The sequence below is a fragment of the Salmo salar genome, chromosome 20 (assembly GCF_965601325.2).
Source record: "Salmo salar chromosome 20, fSalSal1, whole genome shotgun sequence".
NCBI lineage: Eukaryota > Metazoa > Chordata > Actinopteri > Salmoniformes > Salmonidae > Salmo > Salmo salar.
Genome location: NC_138310.1, coordinates 3,585,321 through 3,611,400, shown reverse-complemented (window position 1 = coordinate 3,611,400; position 26,080 = coordinate 3,585,321). Strand labels below are relative to the sequence as shown.

General features: G+C 39.7%; 1 protein-coding gene across 1 annotated transcript in view; it reads left to right on the top strand.

Moving 5' to 3' along the window:
• The first annotated feature begins 2,881 nt into the window (after positions 1-2,881).
• Positions 2,882-26,080, top strand: part of LOC100136388 (nitric oxide synthase 1) — a 190,573-nt gene continuing 167,374 nt past the window's right edge. The window contains exons 1-3 of the mRNA XM_045704274.2: positions 2,882-3,108; positions 7,014-7,784; positions 24,402-24,531. Of these exons, the coding sequence (XP_045560230.1) occupies positions 7,084-7,784; positions 24,402-24,531 (831 nt within the window). The 5' untranslated portion in view covers positions 2,882-3,108; positions 7,014-7,083. The remainder of the gene's footprint in view (positions 3,109-7,013; positions 7,785-24,401; positions 24,532-26,080) is intronic.

Here is a 26,080-nt window from a genome sequence, read left to right as displayed (position 1 = left end):
GACAGGCAACATTCGCACTGAGCTAAAGGGTAGAGCTGCCGCTTTCAAGGAGCGGGACTCTAACCCGGAAGCTTATAAGAAATCCCGCTACGCCCTCTGACGAACCATCAAACAGGCAAAGCGTCAATACAGGACTAAGATTGAATTGTACTCCACCGGCTCTGAAGCTCGTTGGATGTGGCAGGGCTTGCAAACTATTGCAGACTACAAAGGGAAGCACAGACGAGAGCTGCCCAGTGACACAAGCCTACCAGACGAGCTAAATAACTTCTATGCTTGCTTCGAGGCAAGTAACACTGAAACACGCATTAGAGCATCAGCTGTTCCAGTTGACTGTGTGATCACGCTCTCCGCAGCCGATGTGAGTAAGACCTTTAAAACAGGTCAACATTCACAAGGCCACAGGGCCAGACGGATTACCAGGACGTGTACTCTGAGCATGCGCTGACCAACTGGCAAGTGTCTTCACTGACATTTTCAACCTCTCCCTGTCTGAGTCTGTAATACCAACATGTTTCAAGCAGACCACCATAGTCCCTGTGCCCAAGAACACTAAGGTAACCTGCCTAAATGACTACTGACCCATAGCACTCACGTCTGTAGCCATGAAGTGCTTTGAAAGGCTGGTCATGGCTCAATACCATTATCCCAGAAACCCTAGCCCCACTCCAATTTGCATACCACACCAACAGATCCACAGATGATGCAATCTCTATTGCAAACCACACTGCCATTTCACACCTGGACAAAAGGAACACCTATGTGAGAATGCTATTCATTGACTACAGCTCAGCTTTCAACACCATAGTGCCCTCAAAGCTCATCACTAAGCTAAGGACCCTGGGACTAAACACTTTCCTCTGCAACTGGACTCTGGACTTCCTGACGGGCCGCCCCCAGGTGGTAAGGGTAGGTAACAACACACCCGCCACGCTGATCCTCAACACGGGCGCCCCTCAGTGGTGTCTGCTCATTCCCCTCCTGTACTCCCTGTTCATGTATGACTATACGGCCAGCCACGACACCAACACAATCATTAAGTTTGCTGATGACACAACAGTGATAGACCTGATTATCGAAAACGGTAGAGATCTGACTGTGTGGTGCAAGGACAACAACCTCTCCTTCAACGTGATCAAGACAAAGGAGATGATTGTGGACTACAGGAAAAGGACGACGGAGCGCACCCCCATTCTCATCGACTGGGCTGTAGCGAAGCAGGTTGAGAGCTTCAAGTTCCTTGGTGTCCACATCACCAACAAACTAACATGGTCCAAGTACACCAAGACAGCTGTGAAGAGGGCACGACAAAACCTATTCCCCCTCAGGAGAATGAAAAGATTTGGTATGGTTCCTCAGATCCTCAAAAGATTTTACAGCTGCACCATCGTGAGCATCCTGACAGGTTGCAACCTGCCTGGTATGGCAACTGCTCTACATCACCAGGGCCGTAAGCTTCCTGCTATCCAGGACATCTATACAAGGCGGTGACAGAGGAAGGTCCTAAAAATTGTCAAAGACTCCAGCCACCCTAGTCATAGACTGTTCTCTCTGCTACCGCATGGCAAGCGGTACTGGAGATCCAAGTCTAGGTCCAAGAGGCTTCTAAACAGCTTCTACCCCCAAGCCATAAGACTCCTCAACATTTAATAAAATGGCAACCCAGACTATTTGCATTGCCCCCCCCCCCCCCCCACACTCTGTTGCTATTCTCTGTTAATATCTATGCATGGTCACTTTAATAGCTCTACCTACATGTACTTATTACCTCAATTACTTTGACACCGGTACCCCAGCATATAGCCTCTGCATTGACTCTGTACCGGAATGCCCTGTATATAGCCTCCACATTGACTCTGTACCGGAATGCCCTGTATATAGCCTCCACATTGACTCTGTACCGTAACACCCTGTATATAGCCTCCACATTGACTCTGTACCGGAATGCCCTGTATATAGCCTCCACATTGACTCTGTACCGTAACACCCTGTATATAGCCTCCACATTGACTCTGTACCGGAATGCCCTGTATATAGCCAGGCTATTATTATTTACTGCTGCTCTTTTATTATTTGTTTTTCTTATCTCTTACTTTTTTTAAAAGGTATTTTCTTAAAACGTCATTGTTGGTCAAGGGCTTGTAAGCGGCAGGTAGCCAAGTCATTACAGCGTTGGACTAGCTGACAAGGTAAAAATATACCGTTTTGCCCCTGAACAAGGCAGTTAACCCACTGTTCCTAAGCCGTCATTGATAATAAGAATTTGTTCTTAACTGACTTGCCTAGTTAAATAAAATGTCACTGTAAGGTCTACACCTGTTGTATTCGGTGCATGTGACAAATACGATTTGATTTAATATGCAATCACAATTCACGAATTGATTTCAAGGGCCATTGGCGGAATTGTGTACTTTGGTTACACTTAGCCAATCTACACTGCTTGACCAAAAGTATGTGGACACCTGCTCGTCGAACATCTCATTCCAAAATCATGGGTATTAATATGGTGTTGATACCCCCTTTGCTGCTATAACAGCCTCCACTCTTCTGTGAAGGCTTTCCACTAGATGCATTCATATGGAGAATGTATCTCCTTCTATAGCCTACACACAAGTCATGTTTTGAAATAAAGTAAATAGCAGTGAGCAAATACAAATATTGGCAGTTACCAAGCATGACTCAGACACATGCATCTTTTTTATTTTGTTAACGACGGCTCCAGATCCACAGTCAACGCTTGCTCCTCCCGTCCACACACATGGCCACGTAACGGGGTGGGCCTTCAGGAGTATTCAGGAGGGACTAGTCCTGGTGATGACAGAAGAAAAATTCAGCAGCCTGCCCTACACCATTACTTTATAAATGCCCGCGCACGACCCGATCTGAGCTCGTCAGTGTCCCTCGTGGTCCATATTTATACGGCACCCTGGCGCGCAGAGACGCACAGGCATGCTTCAAGCTCTAATTTGACAGCGCGCACAGCTCGAGCGAAGCCAACAACCTGTGTGTACAGCTTCTGAGGAGGAAAACGAATAAGCACGAGAGGAGTTAATCTGACACTTTTATTTGCAACAGTTTGTTGAAGCAGTGAGCTTGTTGTTCTCAGAGGTGAGTCACTTGGATCATTCAGACCTAAAAGCACCGATTTGTCTTTAGGTGCCATACAGAAAATTACGCATTTCATGGCTGCTTAGCGCTGTTGATTATGCGTCGCTATCGTTGAGGTTTGACACATTATACACTTGATTATGGGATTGAATGTAATAACAACTGCTTAATCCTACGGTTAATTTTATTGTCAGAAAAGGGCTTTGAAAAACAATTGTAGACAGGTGGATAAACTTTGACAATATTTCTAAATGGAACCTGCAAATGATTTTTGTCCTAAACTTAAGATCTGATTTGGCACTGTTAGCGTTGTTCTTTATCAGACAGCAAAAATGTGTGTTTCACAATTAACGCATTAGGAAGACGCACTTGTTGCATAGAACAAACGAACATTAGGTTACAGGCCCTCTGGTGCTCATCATTTACAGCATAAAGGTATGTCTGTGCCCTGCAATTGAAACATCTCCTGGTAGGGTTAAAACCCTATGGGCCTAAACTCTGAGACATTCTTAAACAGACAAGCCAGGGTAGTGTTATGTGGCAATCATAGCTGAAAAATGGCATGACAAACACGCGGTCCTGCATCTCCTGTCAATGGCTTGTCCTTTTTTAAATTATGCTCTTGTTAATTTGATGTGATTTTAGTTTTGCTCTTCTGTAAACTATAGCCTCAGTGTTTTTACATTTCCCACAGATCAACATTATACCTATTTTATTCGTTTTCCTTGCGAGCTAGCAGCATTTGACTGGGGTTATTTTGATATGCGTGTGGGTGAGATAAAGATAGCATTTTTGAACGCGATAGAGGAGAAGAAGTAGGAAGACAGGGAATTAAATCGGGGAAGTTGAGCCTGCTCCGTGGTTGCCCCATTTGGCAGGTAGAAAAAAAATTACAATAAGAAAACTACAAGGAATTCCAATAGCCTAAAACTTACATTTTTGGTTCCTTCAAATTGTTTAAGTGATTATGTCTAACAGACAATGTCTGACATTTCTGCGTGTACTCAGGTATTTAATATTTTGAGGGCAAGTGATTTAAATCTTCAAGAGAGATTCAACACTTAAACCGTTTTTAATGTTATCCCCAATTCCTCTTTCAATTGTATTTAATAACGATGCAATTGGTGCATGTAAAATATTGTTTGCTCAAATACCTGCATTGTGTTTGTGATTGCAATAGCATATCGGATTAAACAGTAAAGATAATTGAATAACATTTACCTCAAGCTAGTGATAGCCCTGTACGAAATTGTAAAACATTTCTGTAATGAGCGCTGTCTATGGTGCTACATAGAGCTGTCCTTGGTACTGGACAAGATAAAAGGTATTGCGCATGTTTTGTTGATACTTTCCCACCCACATGGACATGGCATCTCACAGCAATCATGTGAATCACTTGTAGTTAGGAATTCTGCTGTATAACTAACATTGAATTGAAAATAAGAACACGATAAAAATAGTCAAAGGCTTATCAGGTTTATGAAGTTAGACTAACGCATATCATTTAAAAAGCAATTGAAAATATTTGCAACGTGTGTTTGACGTATTTTGTTTTTAAAGTTGTTTCACTGAGACAGTCAATACGCCGTGCGACACTGGTTTTCCTATTGCGACTTTAGGATTCCAGGGCCTGCATGTAGTTAGCACGCTTTGCCCTTTTCCTCCAATCTTCCATTAGGTTCTGTTAGGATTATGCAAGCGCTGTCACACGCGACCATATGCGACTTGGTTTTCAACTTTAACGGAGACACACAGAGGAGGTCATACTGGAGGGTGTCTACCAGTCTTTCTCTATGGTGATCCTGCCTGGTGGTCCTGCCAGGGGACCAGCTGTGTATGGTGTCTATGACTCCAGCTCAGGGTTACATTGTCAATTATAAATGTTACATTGTCAATATAAACGAGATGAGTCATCTTGAGTTGAGGTCTTTATCTTACTCACTATTTCAATTATATATATATACACTGCTCAAAAAAATAAAGGGAACACTTAAACAACACATCCTAGATCTGAATGAAAGAAATAATCTTATTAAATACTCTTTTCTTTACATAGTTTAATGTGCTGACAACAAAATCACACAAAAATAATCAATGGAAATCCAATTTATCAACCCATGGAGGTCTGGATTTAGAGTCACACTCAAAATTAAAGTGGAAAACCACACTACAGGCTGATCCAACTTTGATGTAATGTCCTTAAAACAAGTCAAAATGAGGCTCAGTAGTGTGTGTGGCCTCCACGTGCCTGTATGACCTCCCTACAACGCCTGGGCATGCTCCTGATGAGGTGGCAGATGGTCTCCTGAGGGATCTCCTCCCAGACCTGGACTAAAGCATCCGCCAACTCCTGGACAGTCTGTGGTGCAACGTGGTGTTGGTGGATGGAGCGAGACATGATGTCCCAGATGTGCTCAATTGGATTCAGGTCTGGGGAACGGGCGGGCCAGTCCATAGCATCAATGCCTTCCTCTTGCAGGAACTGCTGACACACTCCAGCCACATGAGGTCAAGCATTGTCTTGCATTAGGAGGAACCCAGGGCCAACCGCACCAGCATATGGTCTCACAAGGGGTCTGAGGATCTCATCTCGGTACCCAATGGCAGTCAGGCTACCTCTGGCGAGCACATGGAGGGCTGTGCAGCCCCCCAAAGAAATGCCACCCCACACCATGACTGACCCACCGCCAAACCGGTCATACTGGAGGATGTTGCAGGCAGCAGAATGTTCTCCACGGCATCTCCAGACTCTGTCACGTCTGGCACATGTGCTCAGTGTGAACCTGCTTTCATCTGTGAAGAGCACAGGGCACCAGTGGCGAATTTGCCAATCTTGGTGTTCTCTGGCAAATGCCAAACGTCCTGCACGGTGTTGGGCTGTAAGCACAACCCCCACCTGTGGACGTCGGGCCCTCATACCACCCTCATGGAGTCTGTTTCTGACCGTTTGAGCAGACACATGCACATTTGTGGCCTGCTGGAGGTCATTTTGCAGGGCTCTGGCAGTGCTCCTCCTGCTCCTCCTTGCACAAAGGCGGAGGTAGCGGTCCTGCTGCTGGGTTGTTGCCCTCCTACGGCCTCCTCCACGTCTCCTGATGTACTGGCCTGTCTCCTGGTAGCGCCTCCATGCTCTGGACACTATGCTGACAGACACAGCAAACCTTCTTGCCACAGCTTGCATTGATGTGCCATCCTGGATGAGCTGCACTACCTGAGCCACTTGTGTGGGTTGTAGACTCCGTCTCATGCTACCAATAGAGTGAAAGCACCGCCAGCATTCAAAAGTGACCGAAACATCAGCCAGGAAGCATAGGAACTGAGAAGTGGTCTGTGGTCTCCACCTGCAGAACCACTCCTTTATTGGGGGTGTCTTGCTTATTGCCTATAATTTCCACCTGTTGTCTATTCCATTTGCACAACAGCATGTGACATTTATTTTCAATCAGTGTGCTTCCTAAGTGGACAGTTTGATTTCACAGAAGTGTGATTGACTTGGAGTTACATTGTGTTGTTTAAGTGTTCCCTTTATTTTTTTGAAAAAAAAAAAAAAAAAAAAATATATATATATATATATATATATATATAATATTATGATGTTATTATACCATACCTTTATAAAAAAATATATTACAATTAATATAGCCTAAATTAGCTAATTTTGATGATGATTTGTCTACTTGACAAAATGCTCAAAGGACTTACCAACCTAGCTGAAATGACTTAGAGAGAGAGAGTAGTTTTCCATGTCCTTTTAAAAGCATTCAATCCAGTTCTATGTCGACTCACTTGTCTTAGAACGTTACATCTGTAAACACGCTGTCAAACAGATCACAAAATCAAGTCAATGTTCTCTTTTACTAACACATCTGGGCTTCTCTCTTCTTGTCTTTCCTTCTGCTCTGTAGGCATCAAATCCCCGAGGACACATCACACACACCACACACACCACACACACCACACACACCGCCAGACATCATGCTGGAGTCTGAGCCTACTGTGTTCCAGCTGCAGCCTAACATCATCTCTGTGCGTCTCTTCAAGAGGAAGTTAGGCGGGCTGGGCTTCCTGGTCAAGCAGCGCGTCTCCAAGCCACCGGTCATCGTGTCCGACCTGATCCGGGGCGGGGCGGCTGAGGAGTGCGGCCTGGTCCAGGTGGGGGACATTGTCCTGGCCGTCAACAACAAGCCTCTGGTGGACCTCAGCTACGAGCGGGCCCTGGAGACCCTGAAGAATGTGTCCCCAGAGAACCACGCCGTCCTCATCCTCAGGGGCCCTGAGGGCTTCACAACCCACCTGGAGACCACCCTGTCTGGAGACGGACGACAGAGGACCGTCAGGGTCACCCGGCCAGCCTTTCCTGCCTCCAAGTCCTACGAGCGCTGCTGTCCATTAAGCCCCCTCAGTCCAGGGAAGGGAAGTAAGGACCCACAGCAGCTGAGGGCCATCGAGAACCTGTCATCCCCCTCGGTGACTCCGTCCTACAGAGAGGCCCTGCTCCAGAGGGGAGGGGTGCAGGCTCTCATCGCTGCCCAGGACCCCCAACTCCTGAACGGGGTGGAGGAGAACAACGACCTGCTGAAGGAGATCGAGCCGGTGCTGAGTCTGATCAAAAGGGAGATCAACGGAGAGGGACAGAGGACCATAGAGAGCAGGGACGCTGAGGTGCAGGTGGACAGGTGAGTTGACCCATTGACACCAAACATGTGACCTGTTGACCCCGACCATGCATAGTATACACAACTGCACATACAGATTTACTCTCTCTAGGCTAGATGGGACGCTACCGTCCCACCTGACCAACATCCAGTGAAAGTTCAGGGCGCTAAATTCAAACTACAGAATTGTAAATGTTTAACATGCTTGAAAATACACATGCAATATGTCAAAATAAAGCTTAACTTCTTGTTAATCCAGCCACGGTGTCAGATTTCAAAAAGGCTTTACGGCGAAAGCAAACCATGCGATTATCTGAGGACAGCACCCCATCAAACAAACACAGACAATCATATTTCATCCCACCAGGCGCAACACAAAACTCAGAAATAATGATATAATTCATGCCTTACCTTTGAAGAGCTTCTTCTGTTGGCACTCCAATATGTCCCATAAACATCACAAATGGTCCTTTTGTTCAATTAATTCCTTATATATCCAAAATGTCCATTTATTTGGTGCGTTTGATCCAGAAAAACACCGGTTCCAACTCGCGCAACATGACTACAAAATATTTAATAAGTTACCTGTAATCTTTGTCCAAACATTTCAAACAACTTTCCTAATACAACTTTAGGTATTTTTTAATGTAAATAATCGATACAATTTAAGACAGGATAAACTGCGTTCAATAGCGGATAAAAACAAAGTGGAGCGAGCTTTCAGGTTGCGCGCCCCAACCACAACAGTACACGAGACTCGACCCTCGTTCTGAACAGCCCTACTTCTTCATTTCTCAAAGGAAAAACATCAACCAATTTCTAAAGATTGTTGACATCCAGTGGAAGCAATAGGAACTGCATGCAAGTGCCTTAGAAATCTAGATCCACATAGAAACCCCATTGAAAAGAGAGTGACCTCAATTGTTTTTCCTGGATGGTTTGTCCTCGGGGTTTCGCCTGCGAAATAAGTTCTGTTATACTCACAGACATCATTCAAACAGTTTTATAAACTTCAGAGCGTTTTCTATCCAAATCTACTAATAATATGCATATCCTAGCTTCTGGGCCTGAGTAGCAGGCAGTTTACTTTGGGCACACTTTTCATCCAGACGTGAAAATACCGCCCTCTAGCCTAGAGAGGTTAATTTGATCACTCTGTTGTCGCAAATAATTTTACTGTGAAGCGGGAAATGCAAATTGTAGTGTGTTCAAGTTTTAAAAAGGTTTCCAACTGTTTGTAATGCCCACTTAAAAATGTCTAACTTGATTTGCCCTAACAAAAAATGTAACCCCTGCAAAAATGTCCTTTGTTATCCACATAATAATGTCCTGTTGCTGCAGGATTATTGTCCTGCTGTGAGAAACTGGTCAAATGAAGATAGTACATCTATACACAGCAGTACATAGCAAAACACACCACAAACCCACAACAACTTAATCACTAGATAGACGGTAAGTGAGAATACTCCTACAGGTTCATTATTGCACATCTTTACATGGCTAGTGTTTGTGGGCATGATGGATAGTGTTTTTTCACATCAGGGAGGAGTTGGTTCAAAAGGTTTCAATCTGACTCAAACATCTTATGCTTATTCACTTTGTTGTAGTGACTGTATGGTTCAGACCCACTCAGTGGTGACTGTCCTGTAGATACTGGTGACAATTTATACCTCCTGTGTACATGTATCCAATCAAAATCGGATTGAGAGAGCATGGTACACTACCTTAAAATCGATAGCACACATTGACTACGTCAAACCCCTGTTTACTCTGCTGACTCCCTCTAATCCTGTCATCCTCAAATGAATCATAGCTTTCTAGGAAAAGTAGAAAACACGATGTAACATGCTCTTTAAGTTTACCTCAAAGCAAAGCACTATCAGACTGCTACTGCAGTTGATAATCATGTTGATAAGTGACCTATAGTACCATACATTAGCTTTTAAATGCATCCTGTATTTTAGAATGGCAGACTGACTTTTGAGAGACAGGAAAGAGTCAGCTAGCTAACCAGATTTCCTTGTTAGGGCTACGATGACGTTCAGATATGGCGATGCTCGCTCGCTAAAGAGGCTTTCCAAAGCGCAGCCAATAGAGGTGAAGGATTATAGAAAATTAAATGGCGGTATTAGGTATTGACTCAGGGCAGGCCTAAACTGTTATCTCTGGCTGTATTTGTGCACTATCATCTTACTAATAAGTTGATATAGCGGTTGGTGAAATAGAACAGCACATGAACTAGAAGAGCTATTTAGATCAAAAGTAGATCAAGTTAGTTTTCACTCTGAACTGTACTGCTTTATAATAACTGAGTCAGAGTCAATTACAGAGAAACGACTTATAATCACTGAGTCAGTCAATGACAGAGAAACGACTTATAATAACTGAGTCAGAGTCAATGACAGAGAAACGACTTATAATCACTGAGTCAGTCAATGACAGAGAAACGACTTATAATAACTGAGTCAGTCAATGACAGAGAAACGACTTATAATAACTGAGTCAGAGTCAATGACAGAGAAACGACTTATAATCACTGAGTCAGTCAATGACAGAGAAACGACTTATAATAACTGAGTCAGTCAATGACAGAGAAACTACTTATAATAACTGAGTCAGAGTCAATGACAGAGAAACGACTTATAATAACTGAGTCAGTCAATGACAGAGAAACGACTTATAATAACTGAGTCAGAGTCAATGACAGAGAAACGACTTATAATCACTGAGTCAGTCAATGACAGAGAAACGACTTATAATAACTGAGTCAGTCAATGACAGAGAAACGACTTATAATAACTGAGTCAGAGTCAATGACAGAGAAACGACTTATAATCACTGAGTCAGTCAATGACAGAGAAACGACTTATAATAACTGAGTCAGAGTCAATGACAGAGAAACGACTTATAATCACTGAGTCAGTCAATGACAGAGAAACGACTTATAATAACTGAGTCAGTCAATGACAGAGAAACGACTTATAATAACTGAGTCAGTCAATGACAGAGAAACGACTTATAATAACTGAGTCAGAGTCAATGACAGAGAAACGACTTATAATCACTGAGTCAGTCAATGACAGAGAAACGACTTATAATAACTGAGTCAGTCAATGACAGAGAAACGACTTATAATAACTGAGTCAGAGTCAATGACAGAGAAACGACTTATAATCACTGAGTCAGTCAATGACAGAGAAACGACTTATAATAACTGAGTCAGTCAATGACAGAGAAACGACTTATAATAACTGAGTCAGTTAATGACAGAGAAACTACTTATAATTACTGTCAGTCAATGACAGAGAAACGACTTATAATAACTGAGTCAGTCAATGACAGAGAAACGACTTATAATTACTGGTCAGTCAATGACAGAGAAACTACTTATAATAACTGAGTCAGTCAATGACAGAGAAACTACTTATAATTACTGTCAGTCAATGACAGAGAAACTACTTATAATAACTGAGTCAGAGTCAATGACAGAGAAACGACTTATAATTACTGAGTCAGTCAATGACAGAGAAACTACTTATAATTACTGAGTCAGAGTAAATGACAGAGAAACTACTTATAATTACTGAGTCAGAGTAAATGACAGAGAAACAACTTATAATTACTGAGTCAGAGTCAATGACAGAGAAACTACTTATAATTACTGAGTCAGAGTCAATGACAGAGAAACGACTTATAATTACTGAGTCAGAGTAAATGACAGAGAAACAACTTATAATTACTGAGTCAGAGTCAATGACAGAGAAACGACTTATAATCACTGAGTCAGAGTCAATGACAGAGAAACGACTTATAATTACTGTCAGTCAATGACAGAGAAACTACTTATAATTACTGAGTCAGAGTAAATGACAGAGAAACTACTTATAATTACTGAGTCAGAGTCAATGACAGAGAAACGACTTATAATTACTGAGTCAGAGTCAATGACAGAGAAACGACTTATAATTACTGAGTCAGAGTCAATGACAGAGAAACGACTTATAATCACTGAGTCAGTCAATGACAGAGAAACGACTTATAATAACTGAGTCAGTCAATGACAGAGAAACTACTTATAATAACTGAGTCAGAGTCAATGACAGAGAAACGACTTATAATCACTGAGTCAGTCAATGACAGAGAAACGACTTATAATAACTGAGTCAGTCAATGACAGAGAAACTACTTATAATAACTGAGTCAGAGTCAATGACAGAGAAACGACTTATAATAACTGAGTCAGTCAATGACAGAGAAACGACTTATAATAACTGAGTCAGAGTCAATGACAGAGAAACGACTTATAATAACTGAGTCAGTCAATGACAGAGAAACGACTTATAATAACTGAGTCAGTCAATGACAGAGAAACGACTTATAATAACTGAGTCAGAGTCAATGACAGAGAAACGACTTATAATCACTGAGTCAGTCAATGACAGAGAAACGACTTATAATAACTGAGTCAGTCAATGACAGAGAAACGACTTATAATAACTGAGTCAGAGTCAATGACAGAGAAACGACTTATAATCACTGAGTCAGTCAATGACAGAGAAACGACTTATAATAACTGAGTCAGTCAATGACAGAGAAACGACTTATAATAACTGAGTCAGTCAATGACAGAGAAACTACTTATAATAACTGAGTCAGTCAATGACAGAGAAACGACTTATAATAACTGAGTCAGTCAATGACAGAGAAACGACTTATAATAACTGAGTCAGTCAATGACAGAGAAACGACTTATAATAACTGAGTCAGTCAATGACAGAGAAACTACTTATAATTACTGTCAGTCAATGACAGAGAAACTACTTATAATAACTGAGTCAGAGTCAATGACAGAGAAACGACTTATAATTACTGTCAGTCAATGACAGAGAAACTACTTATAATTACTGAGTCAGAGTAAATGACAGAGAAACTACTTATAATTACTGAGTCAGAGTAAATGACAGAGAAACAACTTATAATTACTGAGTCAGAGTCAATGACAGAGAAACTACTTATAATTACTGAGTCAGAGTCAATGACAGAGAAACGACTTATAATTACTGTCAGTCAATGACAGAGAAACTACTTATAATTACTGAGTCAGAGTAAATGACAGAGAAACTACTTATAATTACTGAGTCAGAGTAAATGACAGAGAAACAACTTATAATTACTGAGTCAGAGTAAATGACAGAGAAACAACTTATAATTACTGAGTCAGAGTCAATGACAGAGAAACGACTTATAATTACTGAGTCAGAGTAAATGACAGAGAAACAACTTATAATTACTGAGTCAGAGTCAATGACATAGAAACTACTTATAATTACTGAGTCAGAGTCAATGACAGAGAAACGACTTATAATTACTGTCAGTCAATGACAGAGAAACTACTTATAATTACTGAGTCAGAGTAAATGACAGAGAAACTACTTATAATTACTGAGTCAGAGTAAATGACAGAGAAACAACTTATAATTACTGAGTCAGAGTAAATGACAGAGAAACAACTTATAATTACTGAGTCAGAGTCAATGACAGAGAAACGACTTATAATCACGGAGTCAGAGTCAATGACAGAGAAACGACTTATAATAACTGAGTCAGTCAATGACAGAGAAACGACTTATAATAACTGAGTCAGAGTCAATGACAGAGAAACGACTTATAATCACTGAGTCAGTCAATGACAGAGAAACGACTTATAATAACTGAGTCAGTCAATGACAGAGAAACGACTTATAATAACTGAGTCAGAGTCAATGACAGAGAAACGACTTATAATAACTGAGTCAGTCAATGACAGAGAAACGACTTATAATAACTGAGTCAGTCAATGACAGAGAAACTACTTATAATAACTGAGTCAGAGTCAATGACAGAGAAACGACTTATAATAACTGAGTCAGTCAATGACAGAGAAACGACTTATAATAACTGAGTCAGAGTCAATGACAGAGAAACGACTTATAATCACTGAGTCAGTCAATGACAGAGAAACGACTTATAATAACTGAGTCAGTCAATGACAGAGAAACGACTTATAATAACTGAGTCAGAGTCAATGACAGAGAAACGACTTATAATCACTGAGTCAGTCAATGACAGAGAAACGACTTATAATAACTGAGTCAGTCAATGACAGAGAAACGACTTATAATAACTGAGTCAGAGTCAATGACAGAGAAACGACTTATAATAACTGAGTCAGTCAATGACAGAGAAACGACTTATAATAACTGAGTCAGTCAATGACAGAGAAACTACTTATAATAACTGAGTCAGGTCAATGACAGAGAAACGACTTATAATAACTGAGTCAGTCAATGACAGAGAAACGACTTATAATAACTGAGTCAGTCAATGACAGAGAAACGACTTATAATAACTGAGTCAGAGTCAATGACAGAGAAACTACTTATAATCACTGAGTCAGTCAATGACAGAGAAACGACTTATAATAACTGAGTCAGTCAATGACAGAGAAACGACTTATAATAACTGAGTCAGAGTCAATGACAGAGAAACGACTTATAATCACTGAGTCAGTCAATGACAGAGAAACGACTTATAATAACTGAGTCAGTCAATGACAGAGAAACGACTTATAATAACTGAGTCAGAGTCAATGACAGAGAAACGACTTATAATAACTGAGTCAGTCAATGACAGAGAAACGACTTATAATAACTGAGTCAGTCAATGACAGAGAAACGACTTATAATAACTGAGTCAGTCAATGACAGAGAAACGACTTATAATAACTGAGTCAGTCAATGACAGAGAAACGACTTATAATAACTGAGTCAGAGTCAATGACAGAGAAACGACTTATAATCACTGAGTCAGTCAATGACAGAGAAACGACTTATAATAACTGAGTCAGTCAATGACAGAGAAACGACTTATAATAACTGAGTCAGTTAATGACAGAGAAACTACTTATAATTATTGTCAGTCAATGACAGAGAAACTACTTATAATAACTGAGTCAGTCAATGACAGAGAAACGACTTATAATAACTGAGTCAGTCAATGACAGAGAAACGACTTATAATAACTGAGTCAGTCAATGACAGAGAAACTACTTATAATTACTGTCAGTCAATGACAGAGAAACTACTTATAATAACTGAGTCAGAGTCAATGACAGAGAAACGACTTATAATTACTGTCAGTCAATGACAGAGAAACTACTTATAATTACTGAGTCAGAGTAAATGACAGAGAAACTACTTATAATTACTGAGTCAGAGTAAATGACAGAGAAACAACTTATAATTACTGAGTCAGAGTCAATGACAGAGAAACTACTTATAATTACTGAGTCAGAGTCAATGACAGAGAAACGACTTATAATTACTGTCAGTCAATGACAGAGAAACTACTTATAATTACTGAGTCAGAGTAAATGACAGAGAAACTACTTATAATTACTGAGTCAGAGTAAATGACAGAGAAACAACTTATAATTACTGAGTCAGAGTAAATGACAGAGAAACAACTTATAATTACTGAGTCAGAGTCAATGACAGAGAAACGACTTATAATTACTGAGTCAGAGTAAATGACAGAGAAACAACTTATAATTACTGAGTCAGAGTCAATGACAGAGAAACTACTTATAATTACTGAGTCAGAGTCAATGACAGAGAAACGACTTATAATTACTGTCAGTCAATGACAGAGAAACTACTTATAATTACTGAGTCAGAGTAAATGACAGAGAAACTACTTATAATTACTGAGTCAGAGTAAATGACAGAGAAACAACTTATAATTACTGAGTCAGAGTAAATGACAGAGAAACAACTTATAATTACTGAGTCAGAGTCAATGACAGAGAAACGACTTATAATCACGGAGTCAGAGTCAATGACAGAGAAACGACTTATAATAACTGAGTCAGTCAATGACAGAGAAACGACTTATAATAACTGAGTCAGAGTCAATGACAGAGAAACGACTTATAATCACTGAGTCAGTCAATGACAGAGAAACGACTTATAATAACTGAGTCAGTCAATGACAGAGAAACTACTTATAATAACTGAGTCAGAGTCAATGACAGAGAAACGACTTATAATAACTGAGTCAGTCAATGACAGAGAAACGACTTATAATAACTGAGTCAGAGTCAATGACAGAGAAACGACTTATAATCACTGAGTCAGTCAATGACAGAGAAACGACTTATAATAACTGAGTCAGTCAATGACAGAGAAACGACTTATAATAACTGAGTCAGAGTCAATGACAGAGAAACGACTTATAATCACTGAGTCAGTCAATGACAGAGAAACGACTTATAATAACTGAGTCAGTCAATGACAGAGAAACGACTTATAATACCTGAGTCAGAGTCAATGACAGAGAAACGACTTATAATCACTGAGTCAGTCAATGACAGAGAAACGACTTATAATAACTGAGTCAGTCAATGACAGAGAAACGACTTATAATAACTGAGTCAGAGTCAATGACAGAGAAACGACTTATAATAACTGAGTCAGTCAATGACAGAGAAACGACTTATAATAACTGAGTCAGTCAATGACAGAGAAACTACTTATAATAACTGAGTCAGTCAATGACAGAGAAACGACTTATAATAACTGAGTCAGTCAATGACAGAGAAACGACTTATAATAACTGATTCAGAGTCAATGACAGAGAAACGACTTATAATCACTGAGTCAGTCAATGACAGAGAAACGACTTATAATCACTGAGTCAGTCAATGACAGAGAAACGACTTATAATAACTGAGTCAGAGTCAATGACAGAGAAACGACTTATAATCAGAGAAACGACTTATAATCACTGAGTCAGTCAATGACAGAGAAACGACTTATAATAACTGAGTCAGGTCAATGACAGAGAAACGACTTATAATAACTGAGTCAGTCAATGACAGAGAAACGACTTATAATAACTGAGTCAGTCAATGACAGAGAAACGACTTATAATAACTGAGTCAGTTAATGACAGAGAAACTACTTATAATTACTGTCAGTCAATGACAGAGAAACTACTTATAATAACTGAGTCAGAGTCAATGACAGAGAAACGACTTATAATTACTGTCAGTCAATGACAGAGAAACTACTTATAATTACTGAGTCAGAGTAAATGACAGAGAAACTACTTATAATTACTGAGTCAGAGTAAATGACAGAGAAACAACTTATAATTACTGAGTCAGAGTCAATGACAGAGAAACTACTTATAATTACTGAGTCAGAGTCAATGACAGAGAAACTACTTATAATTACTGTCAGTCAATGACAGAGAAACTACTTATAATTACTGAGTCAGAGTAAATGACAGAGAAACTACTTATAATTACTGAGTCAGAGTAAATGACAGAGAAACAACTTATAATTACTGAGTCAGAGTAAATGACAGAGAAACAACTTATAATTACTGAGTCAGAGTCAATGACAGAGAAACGACTTATAATTACTGAGTCAGAGTAAATGACAGAGAAACAACTTATAATTACTGAGTCAGAGTCAATGACAGAGAAACTACTTATAATTACTGAGTCAGAGTCAATGACAGAGAAACGACTTATAATTACTGTCAGTCAATGACAGAGAAACTACTTATAATTACTGAGTCAGAGTAAATGACAGAGAAACTACTTATAATTACTGAGTCAGAGTAAATGACAGAGAAACAACTTATAATTACTGAGTCAGAGTAAATGACAGAGAAACAACTTATAATTACTGAGTCAGAGTCAATGACAGAGAAACGACTTATAATCACGGAGTCAGAGTCAATGACAGAGAAACGACTTATAATAACTGAGTCAGTCAATGACAGAGAAACGACTTATAATAACTGAGTCAGAGTCAATGACAGAGAAACGACTTATAATCACTGAGTCAGTCAATGACAGAGAAACGACTTATAATAACTGAGTCAGTCAATGACAGAGAAACTACTTATAATAACTGAGTCAGAGTCAATGACAGAGAAACGACTTATAATAACTGAGTCAGTCAATGACAGAGAAACGACTTATAATAACTGAGTCAGAGTCAATGACAGAGAAACGACTTATAATCACTGAGTCAGTCAATGACAGAGAAACGACTTATAATAACTGAGTCAGTCAATGACAGAGAAACGACTTATAATAACTGAGTCAGAGTCAATGACAGAGAAACGACTTATAATCACTGAGTCAGTCAATGACAGAGAAACGACTTATAATAACTGAGTCAGTCAATGACAGAGAAACGACTTATAATAACTGAGTCAGAGTCAATGACAGAGAAACGACTTATAATCACTGAGTCAGTCAATGACAGAGAAACGACTTATAATAACTGAGTCAGTCAATGACAGAGAAACGACTTATAATAACTGAGTCAGAGTCAATGACAGAGAAACGACTTATAATCACTGAGTCAGTCAATGACAGAGAAACGACTTATAATAACTGAGTCAGTCAATGACAGAGAAACTACTTATAATAACTGAGTCAGAGTCAATGACAGAGAAACGACTTATAATAACTGAGTCAGTCAATGACAGAGAAACGACTTATAATAACTGAGTCAGAGTCAATGACAGAGAAACGACTTATAATAACTGAGTCAGTCAATGACAGAGAAACTACTTATAATAACTGAGTCAGTCAATGACAGAGAAACTACTTATAATCACTGAGTCAGTCAATGACAGAGAAACGACTTATAATAACTGAGTCAGTCAATGACAGAGAAACTACTTATAATAACTGAGTCAGAGTCAATGACAGAGAAACGACTTATAATAACTGAGTCAGTCAATGACAGAGAAACGACTTATAATAACTGAGTCAGTCAATGACAGAGAAACTACTTATAATAACTGAGTCAGTCAATGACAGAGAAACGACTTATAATAACTGAGTCAGTCAATGACAGAGAAACGACTTATAATAACTGATTCAGAGTCAATGACAGAGAAACGACTTATAATCACTGAGTCAGTCAATGACAGAGAAACGACTTATAATCACTGAGTCAGTCAATGACAGAGAAACGACTTATAATAACTGAGTCAGAGTCAATGACAGAGAAACGACTTATAATAACTGAGTCAGTCAATGACAGAGAAACGACTTATAATAACTGAGTCAGTCAATGACAGAGAAACGACTTATAATAACTGAGTCAGTTAATGACAGAGAAACTACTTATAATTACTGTCAGTCAATGACAGAGAAACTACTTATAATAACTGAGTCAGTCAATGACAGAGAAACTACTTATAATTACTGTCAGTCAATGACAGAGAAACTACTTATAATAACTGAGTCAGTCAATGACAGAGAAACTACTTATAATTACTGTCAGTCAATGACAGAGAAACGACTTATAATAACTGAGTCAGAGTCAATGACAGAGAAACGACTTATAATTACTGTCAGTCAATGACAGAGAAACTACTTATAATTACTGAGTCAGAGTAAATGACAGAGAAACTACTTATAATTACTGAGTCAGAGTAAATGACAGAGAAACAACTTATAATTACTGAGTCAGAGTCAATGACAGAGAAACTACTTATAATTACTGAGTCAGAGTCAATGACAGAGAAACGACTTATAATTACTGTCAGTCAATGACAGAGAAACTACTTATAATTACTGAGTCAGAGTAAATGACAGAGAAACTACTTATAATTACTGAGTCAGTCAATGACAGAGAAACGACTTATAATAACTGAGTCAGTCAATGACAGAGAAACGACTTATAATCACTGAGTCAGTCAATGACAGAGAAACGACTTATAATAACTGAGTCAGTCAATGACAGAGAAACGACTTATAATAACTAAGTCAGAGTCAATGACAGAGAAACGACTTATAATCACTGAGTCAGTCAATGACAGAGAAACGACTTATAATAACTGAGTCAGTCAATGACAGAGAAACGACTTATAATACCTGAGTCAGAGTCAATGACAGAGAAACGACTTATAATCACTGAGTCAGTCAATGACAGAGAAACGACTTATAATAACTGAGTCAGTCAATGACAGAGAAACGACTTATAATAACTGAGTCAGAGTCAATGACAGAGAAACGACTTATAATAACTGAGTCAGTCAATGACAGAGAAACGACTTATAATAACTGAGTCAGTCAATGACAGAGAAACTACTTATAATAACTGAGTCAGTCAATGACAGAGAAACGACTTATAATAACTGAGTCAGTCAATGACAGAGAAACGACTTATAATAACTGAGTCAGTCAATGACAGAGAAACGACTTATAATAACTGAGTCAGTCAATGACAGAGAAACGACTTATAATAACTGAGTCAGTTAATGACAGAGAAACTACTTATAATTACTGTCAGTCAATGACAGAGAAACTACTTATAATAACTGAGTCAGAGTCAATGACAGAGAAACGACTTATAATTACTGTCAGTCAATGACAGAGAAACTACTTATAATTACTGAGTCAGAGTAAATGACAGAGAAACTACTTATAATTACTGAGTCAGAGTAAATGACAGAGAAACAACTTATAATTACTGAGTCAGAGTCAATGACAGAGAAACTACTTATAATTACTGAGTCAGAGTCAATGACAGAGAAACGACTTATAATTACTGTCAGTCAATGACAGAGAAACTACTTATAATTACTGAGTCAGAGTAAATGACAGAGAAACTACTTATAATTACTGAGTCAGAGTAAATGACAGAGAAACAACTTATAATTACTGAGTCAGAGTAAATGACAGAGAAACAACTTATAATTACTGAGTCAGAGTCAATGACAGAGAAACGACTTATAATTACTGAGTCAGAGTAAATGACAGAGAAACAACTTATAATTACTGAGTCAGAGTCAATGACAGAGAAACTACTTATAATTACTGAGTCAGAGTCAATGACAGAGAAACGACTTATAATTACTGTCAGTCAATGACAGAGAAACTACTTATAATTACTGAGTCAGAGTAAATGACAGAGAAACTACTTATAATTACTGAGTCAGAGTAAATGACAGAGAAACAACTTATAATTACTGAGTCAGAGTAAATGACAGAGAAACAACTTATAATTACTGAGTCAGAGTCAATGACAGAGAAACGACTTATAATCACGGAGTCAGAGTCAATGACAGAGAAACGACTTATAATAACTGAGTCAGTCAATGACAGAGAAACGACTTATAATAACTGAGTCAGAGTCAATGACAGAGAAACGACTTATAATCACTGAGTCAGTCAATGACAGAGAAACGACTTATAATAACTGAGTCAGTCAATGACAGAGAAACTACTTATAATAACTGAGTCAGAGTCAATGACAGAGAAACGACTTATAATAACTGAGTCAGTCAATGACAGAGAAACGACTTATAATAACTGAGTCAGAGTCAATGACAGAGAAACGACTTATAATCACTGAGTCAGTCAATGACAGAGAAACGACTTATAATAACTGAGTCAGTCAATGACAGAGAAACGACTTATAATAACTGAGTCAGAGTCAATGACAGAGAAACGACTTATAATCACTGAGTCAGTCAATGACAGAGAAACGACTTATAATAACTGAGTCAGTCAATGACAGAGAAACGACTTATAATAACTGAGTCAGAGTCAATGACAGAGAAACGACTTATAATCACTGAGTCAGTCAATGACAGAGAAACGACTTATAATAACTGAGTCAGTCAATGACAGAGAAACGACTTATAATAACTGAGTCAGAGTCAATGACAGAGAAACGACTTATAATCACTGAGTCAGTCAATGACAGAGAAACGACTTATAATAACTGAGTCAGTCAATGACAGAGAAACTACTTATAATAACTGAGTCAGAGTCAATGACAGAGAAACGACTTATAATAACTGAGTCAGTCAATGACAGAGAAACGACTTATAATAACTGAGTCAGAGTCAATGACAGAGAAACGACTTATAATAACTGAGTCAGTCAATGACAGAGAAACTACTTATAATAACTGAGTCAGTCAATGACAGAGAAACTACTTATAATCACTGAGTCAGTCAATGACAGAGAAACGACTTATAATAACTGAGTCAGTCAATGACAGAGAAACTACTTATAATAACTGAGTCAGAGTCAATGACAGAGAAACGACTTATAATAACTGAGTCAGTCAATGACAGAGAAACGACTTATAATAACTGAGTCAGTCAATGACAGAGAAACGACTTATAATAACTGAGTCAGTTAATGACAGAGAAACTACTTATAATTACTGTCAGTCAATGACAGAGAAACTACTTATAATAACTGAGTCAGTCAATGACAGAGAAACTACTTATAATTACTGTCAGTCAATGACAGAGAAACTACTTATAATAACTGAGTCAGTCAATGACAGAGAAACTACTTATAATTACTGTCAGTCAATGACAGAGAAACGACTTATAATAACTGAGTCAGAGTCAATGACAGAGAAACGACTTATAATTACTGTCAGTCAATGACAGAGAAACTACTTATAATTACTGAGTCAGAGTAAATGACAGAGAAACTACTTATAATTACTGAGTCAGAGTAAATGACAGAGAAACAACTTATAATTACTGAGTCAGAGTCAATGACAGAGAAACTACTTATAATTACTGAGTCAGAGTCAATGACAGAGAAACGACTTATAATTACTGTCAGTCAATGACAGAGAAACTACTTATAATTACTGAGTCAGAGTAAATGACAGAGAAACTACTTATAATTACTGAGTCAGAGTAAATGACAGAGAAACAACTTATAATTACTGAGTCAGAGTAAATGACAGAGAAACAACTTATAATTACTGAGTCAGAGTCAATGACAGAGAAACGACTTATAATTACTGAGTCAGAGTAAATGACAGAGAAACAACTTATAATTACTGAGTCAGAGTCAATGACAGAGAAACTACTTATAATTACTGAGTCAGAGTCAATGACAGAGAAACGACTTATAATTACTGTCAGTCAATGACAGAGAAACTACTTATAATTACTGAGTCAGAGTAAATGACAGAGAAACTACTTATAATTACTGAGTCAGAGTAAATGACAGAGAAACAACTTATAATTACTGAGTCAGAGTAAATGACAGAGAAACAACTTATAATTACTGAGTCAGAGTCAATGACAGAGAAACGACTTATAATCACGGAGTCAGAGTCAATGACAGAGAAACGACTTATAATAACTACTCTTGTTATTTCTGTGTTTCTGAGTCCGTCTTCAGAATTGAGGTGATGATGAATGTGGTTGTTTAACAAATGGTGGATATAAGTGTATGCAGTGTGACGGAAAGACGGTTGTACGCGCTGTTACAGTAGGTGTATGTAGTGGGTGGGGGGGCAGTTTGTGTGTGTGAGTGTCAGTGTGTGTGAGTATGAGTGTGTGTGTGTGAGTGTGTGTGTTAGGGAGAGAGAGAGACGATCGGGCAGGCACCAGATTCCCCATTAGCTTGGACAAGCGTCCATGAGAAAGAGGAGATATGTGTGTGGGTGTTTAACGAGCGAAGGAACGCAACAACTGAAATCTGAGGCTGTATTTAGTCACATCTCATTGGGATTCAGCCTCACACATCGTCTGACTGTATCTCTGTGTAGACATAGATGTTAGTTACATGCAGTTCTGCTTGGCCATAGATGTTAGTTACATGTAGTTCTGCTTGGCCATAGATGTTAGTTACATGTAGTTCTGCTTGGCCATAGATGTTAGTTACATGTAGTTCTGCTTGGCCATAGATGACACACAGGCTCTTTAACCTAAAGTCTAACCCGGGGCTGGGTTTCTAGAAAGCACATGGTCATACAAAGGATAATTTTAGCCATATGATTTTTTACATTTTAGGACCCTTTAGGTATAAAAATAGATATGACAGAATTATTTGATGAAACATTGAATTTGGCCTTACTGTTATTAGCCTACAGAAAATCAAAAAAACTGATTCATACATGGAAAAACAGATAGTAAAAAAAAAATCTATCAAAAATAAATATGTTTTGAAGTGTCTGTCTTGAGAGATATAATATAGTATATATTTTTTTTTTACAGTGGAATGACCCATATACCTTGGACATGGGAATTCCCTAGTCACTTCCATTCGTGTTTCGACCAGTTATCGTTTTACCTTCAGACATGTCCCATGAAACATGTGGGGGTTGTAGAGCAAAACAGAGAACACCATAGTGTTCATGAGAGTCTCAATGTTCCATAGGGGGGTCATATTAGTTTGCCCAAACCCGTTCGGACACTACAGATGTTGTCATGAGAAGATACATTTTTGGGATGTCTCCTGGTCTGACAAAAAGCACTGCAGCTATATGGGGATTGGAAGTGACGCAGACTATTAAATTGATGGAAGCTACAAACTATCTGAAATATTAAAGCTGATCTAACCCCTGAAAAAATAAATAATACAAAAACAGCACTGTAGCTCTGTCACTTTTCACCACAGATGCGGAACGCTGACGTCGGTGGGTGTGGTGGATTCAGCCTCAGCCCGTGCAACAACAAAAAAAATACATATCTCTAGCTTAAACAGATAGATTTTGATGTGGATTATTTTATTATGTTAATTAGATTGACGCATGGGTGGGGGTTAAGGAGAACTAACTGTGTGTGCCTGCCATTCAGGGACCTTGGTATAGGAAACGGTATTTCACCCCAGCTGTCGTCTGATAAGGACAGAGTGTGTGAAGACCTGTGGAGGAAGGACAACAACATGCAGACGGTGCTCCACAACCCTAACTCTGAGACAGACAAGGTAAACATTCCAATAAATGTGTGCGTGTGTGTGTGTGTGTGTGTGTGTGTGTGTGTGTGTGTGTGTGTGTGTGTGTGTGTGTGTGTGTGTGTGTGTGTGTGTGTGTGTGTGTGTGTGTGTGTGTGTGTGTGTGTGTGTGTGGTTGCAGGTGTTTATGAGTGTGTACTTGTCTTGCATGCCTTTCGAGTGAATCCACTTGTGTAAGCTTATCCTCCCATATGTGAGCAAGTGTGTTAGTAATGTATGCTTGCCCATGGTTATCTCCTAGAGTCACACATGACATATGCTTCTAGAATCCTCCAATCTACACATTCATTTGTGTGTTCCTTGTTCCATTCTCGTTCTTGGAACTCTTAGAGCTTCCTGTGACTGTGATGCGCATCCATGTGCATCATGAGAACAAGAACAAGGCTCCCCACTCAAGAACTCATCACCTGGGAATTAGATCCTTCCAACTTTTGGGTTAGGGTGGACTGGGTTAGGATGGACTGGGTTAGGATGGACTGGGTTAGGATGGGCTGAGTTAGGATGGGCTGAGATAGGATGAGCTGGGATAGGATGGGGTGGGATAGGATGAGCTGGGATGGGATGGGCTGTGCTGGGTTAGGATTAGCTGGACCGGGTTAGGATGGCCTGGGATAGGATGGGCTTGGATAGGATGGGCTGGGCAGGGCTGAGTTAGGATGGGCTGGGATAAGGATGAGTTGGACTGGGTTAGGATGGGCTGGGCTGGGTTAGGATGGGCTGGGCTGGGTTAGGATGGGCTGGGATAAGGATGAGTTGGACTGGGTTAGGATGGGCTGGGCTGGGTTAGGATGGGCTGGGATAGGATGGGCTGGGATAGGATAGGCTGGGATAGGATGGGCTGGTATAGGCTGAACTGGGTTAGGATGGGCTGGGATAGGATGGGCTGGGATAGGATAGGCTGGGATAGGATGGGCTGGTATAGGCTGAACTGGGTTAGGATGGGCTGGGATAGGATGGGCTGGGATAGGCTGGGCTGAGTTAGGATGGGCTGGGCTGGGCAGGGCTGAGTTAGGATGGGCTGGGCTGAGTGAATGCTTTCTTAGTGAATGAGGCCGGATGGAGAGAAACCATCCAAGAGACCCTAATGAATGAGGGCAGCTGTGGTCGCAGAGGGAGATGATAAATGTTTCTCCTCTAATGTGGCCCTCTCCAAATCATTAAGGCCTTTTGAGGTCTGCAGGGATGTGTGTGTGTGTGCAGTGGGGATGGGGGTAATGTGTATAACGGGGGCATAGTGTGTGTGCGTCTGTGTGTATGTGTGTAGGGGCATACTGGCGCCATTGTAGGTAAATGCAAAGCTGTGTTTCCGGAAGGCCCAGAGGTGGGTGTATGTGTTTGCCCTGACTCCAGAGTCTGACTCAGAGGAGAGCCCAGAGGTGGGTGTATGTGTTTGCCCTGACTCCTGAGTCTGACTCATAGGAGAGCCCAGAGGTGGGTGTGTGTGTTTGCCCTGACTCCTGAGTCTGACTCATAGGAGAGCCCAGAGGTGGGTGTATGTTTGCCCTGACTCCAGAGTCTGACT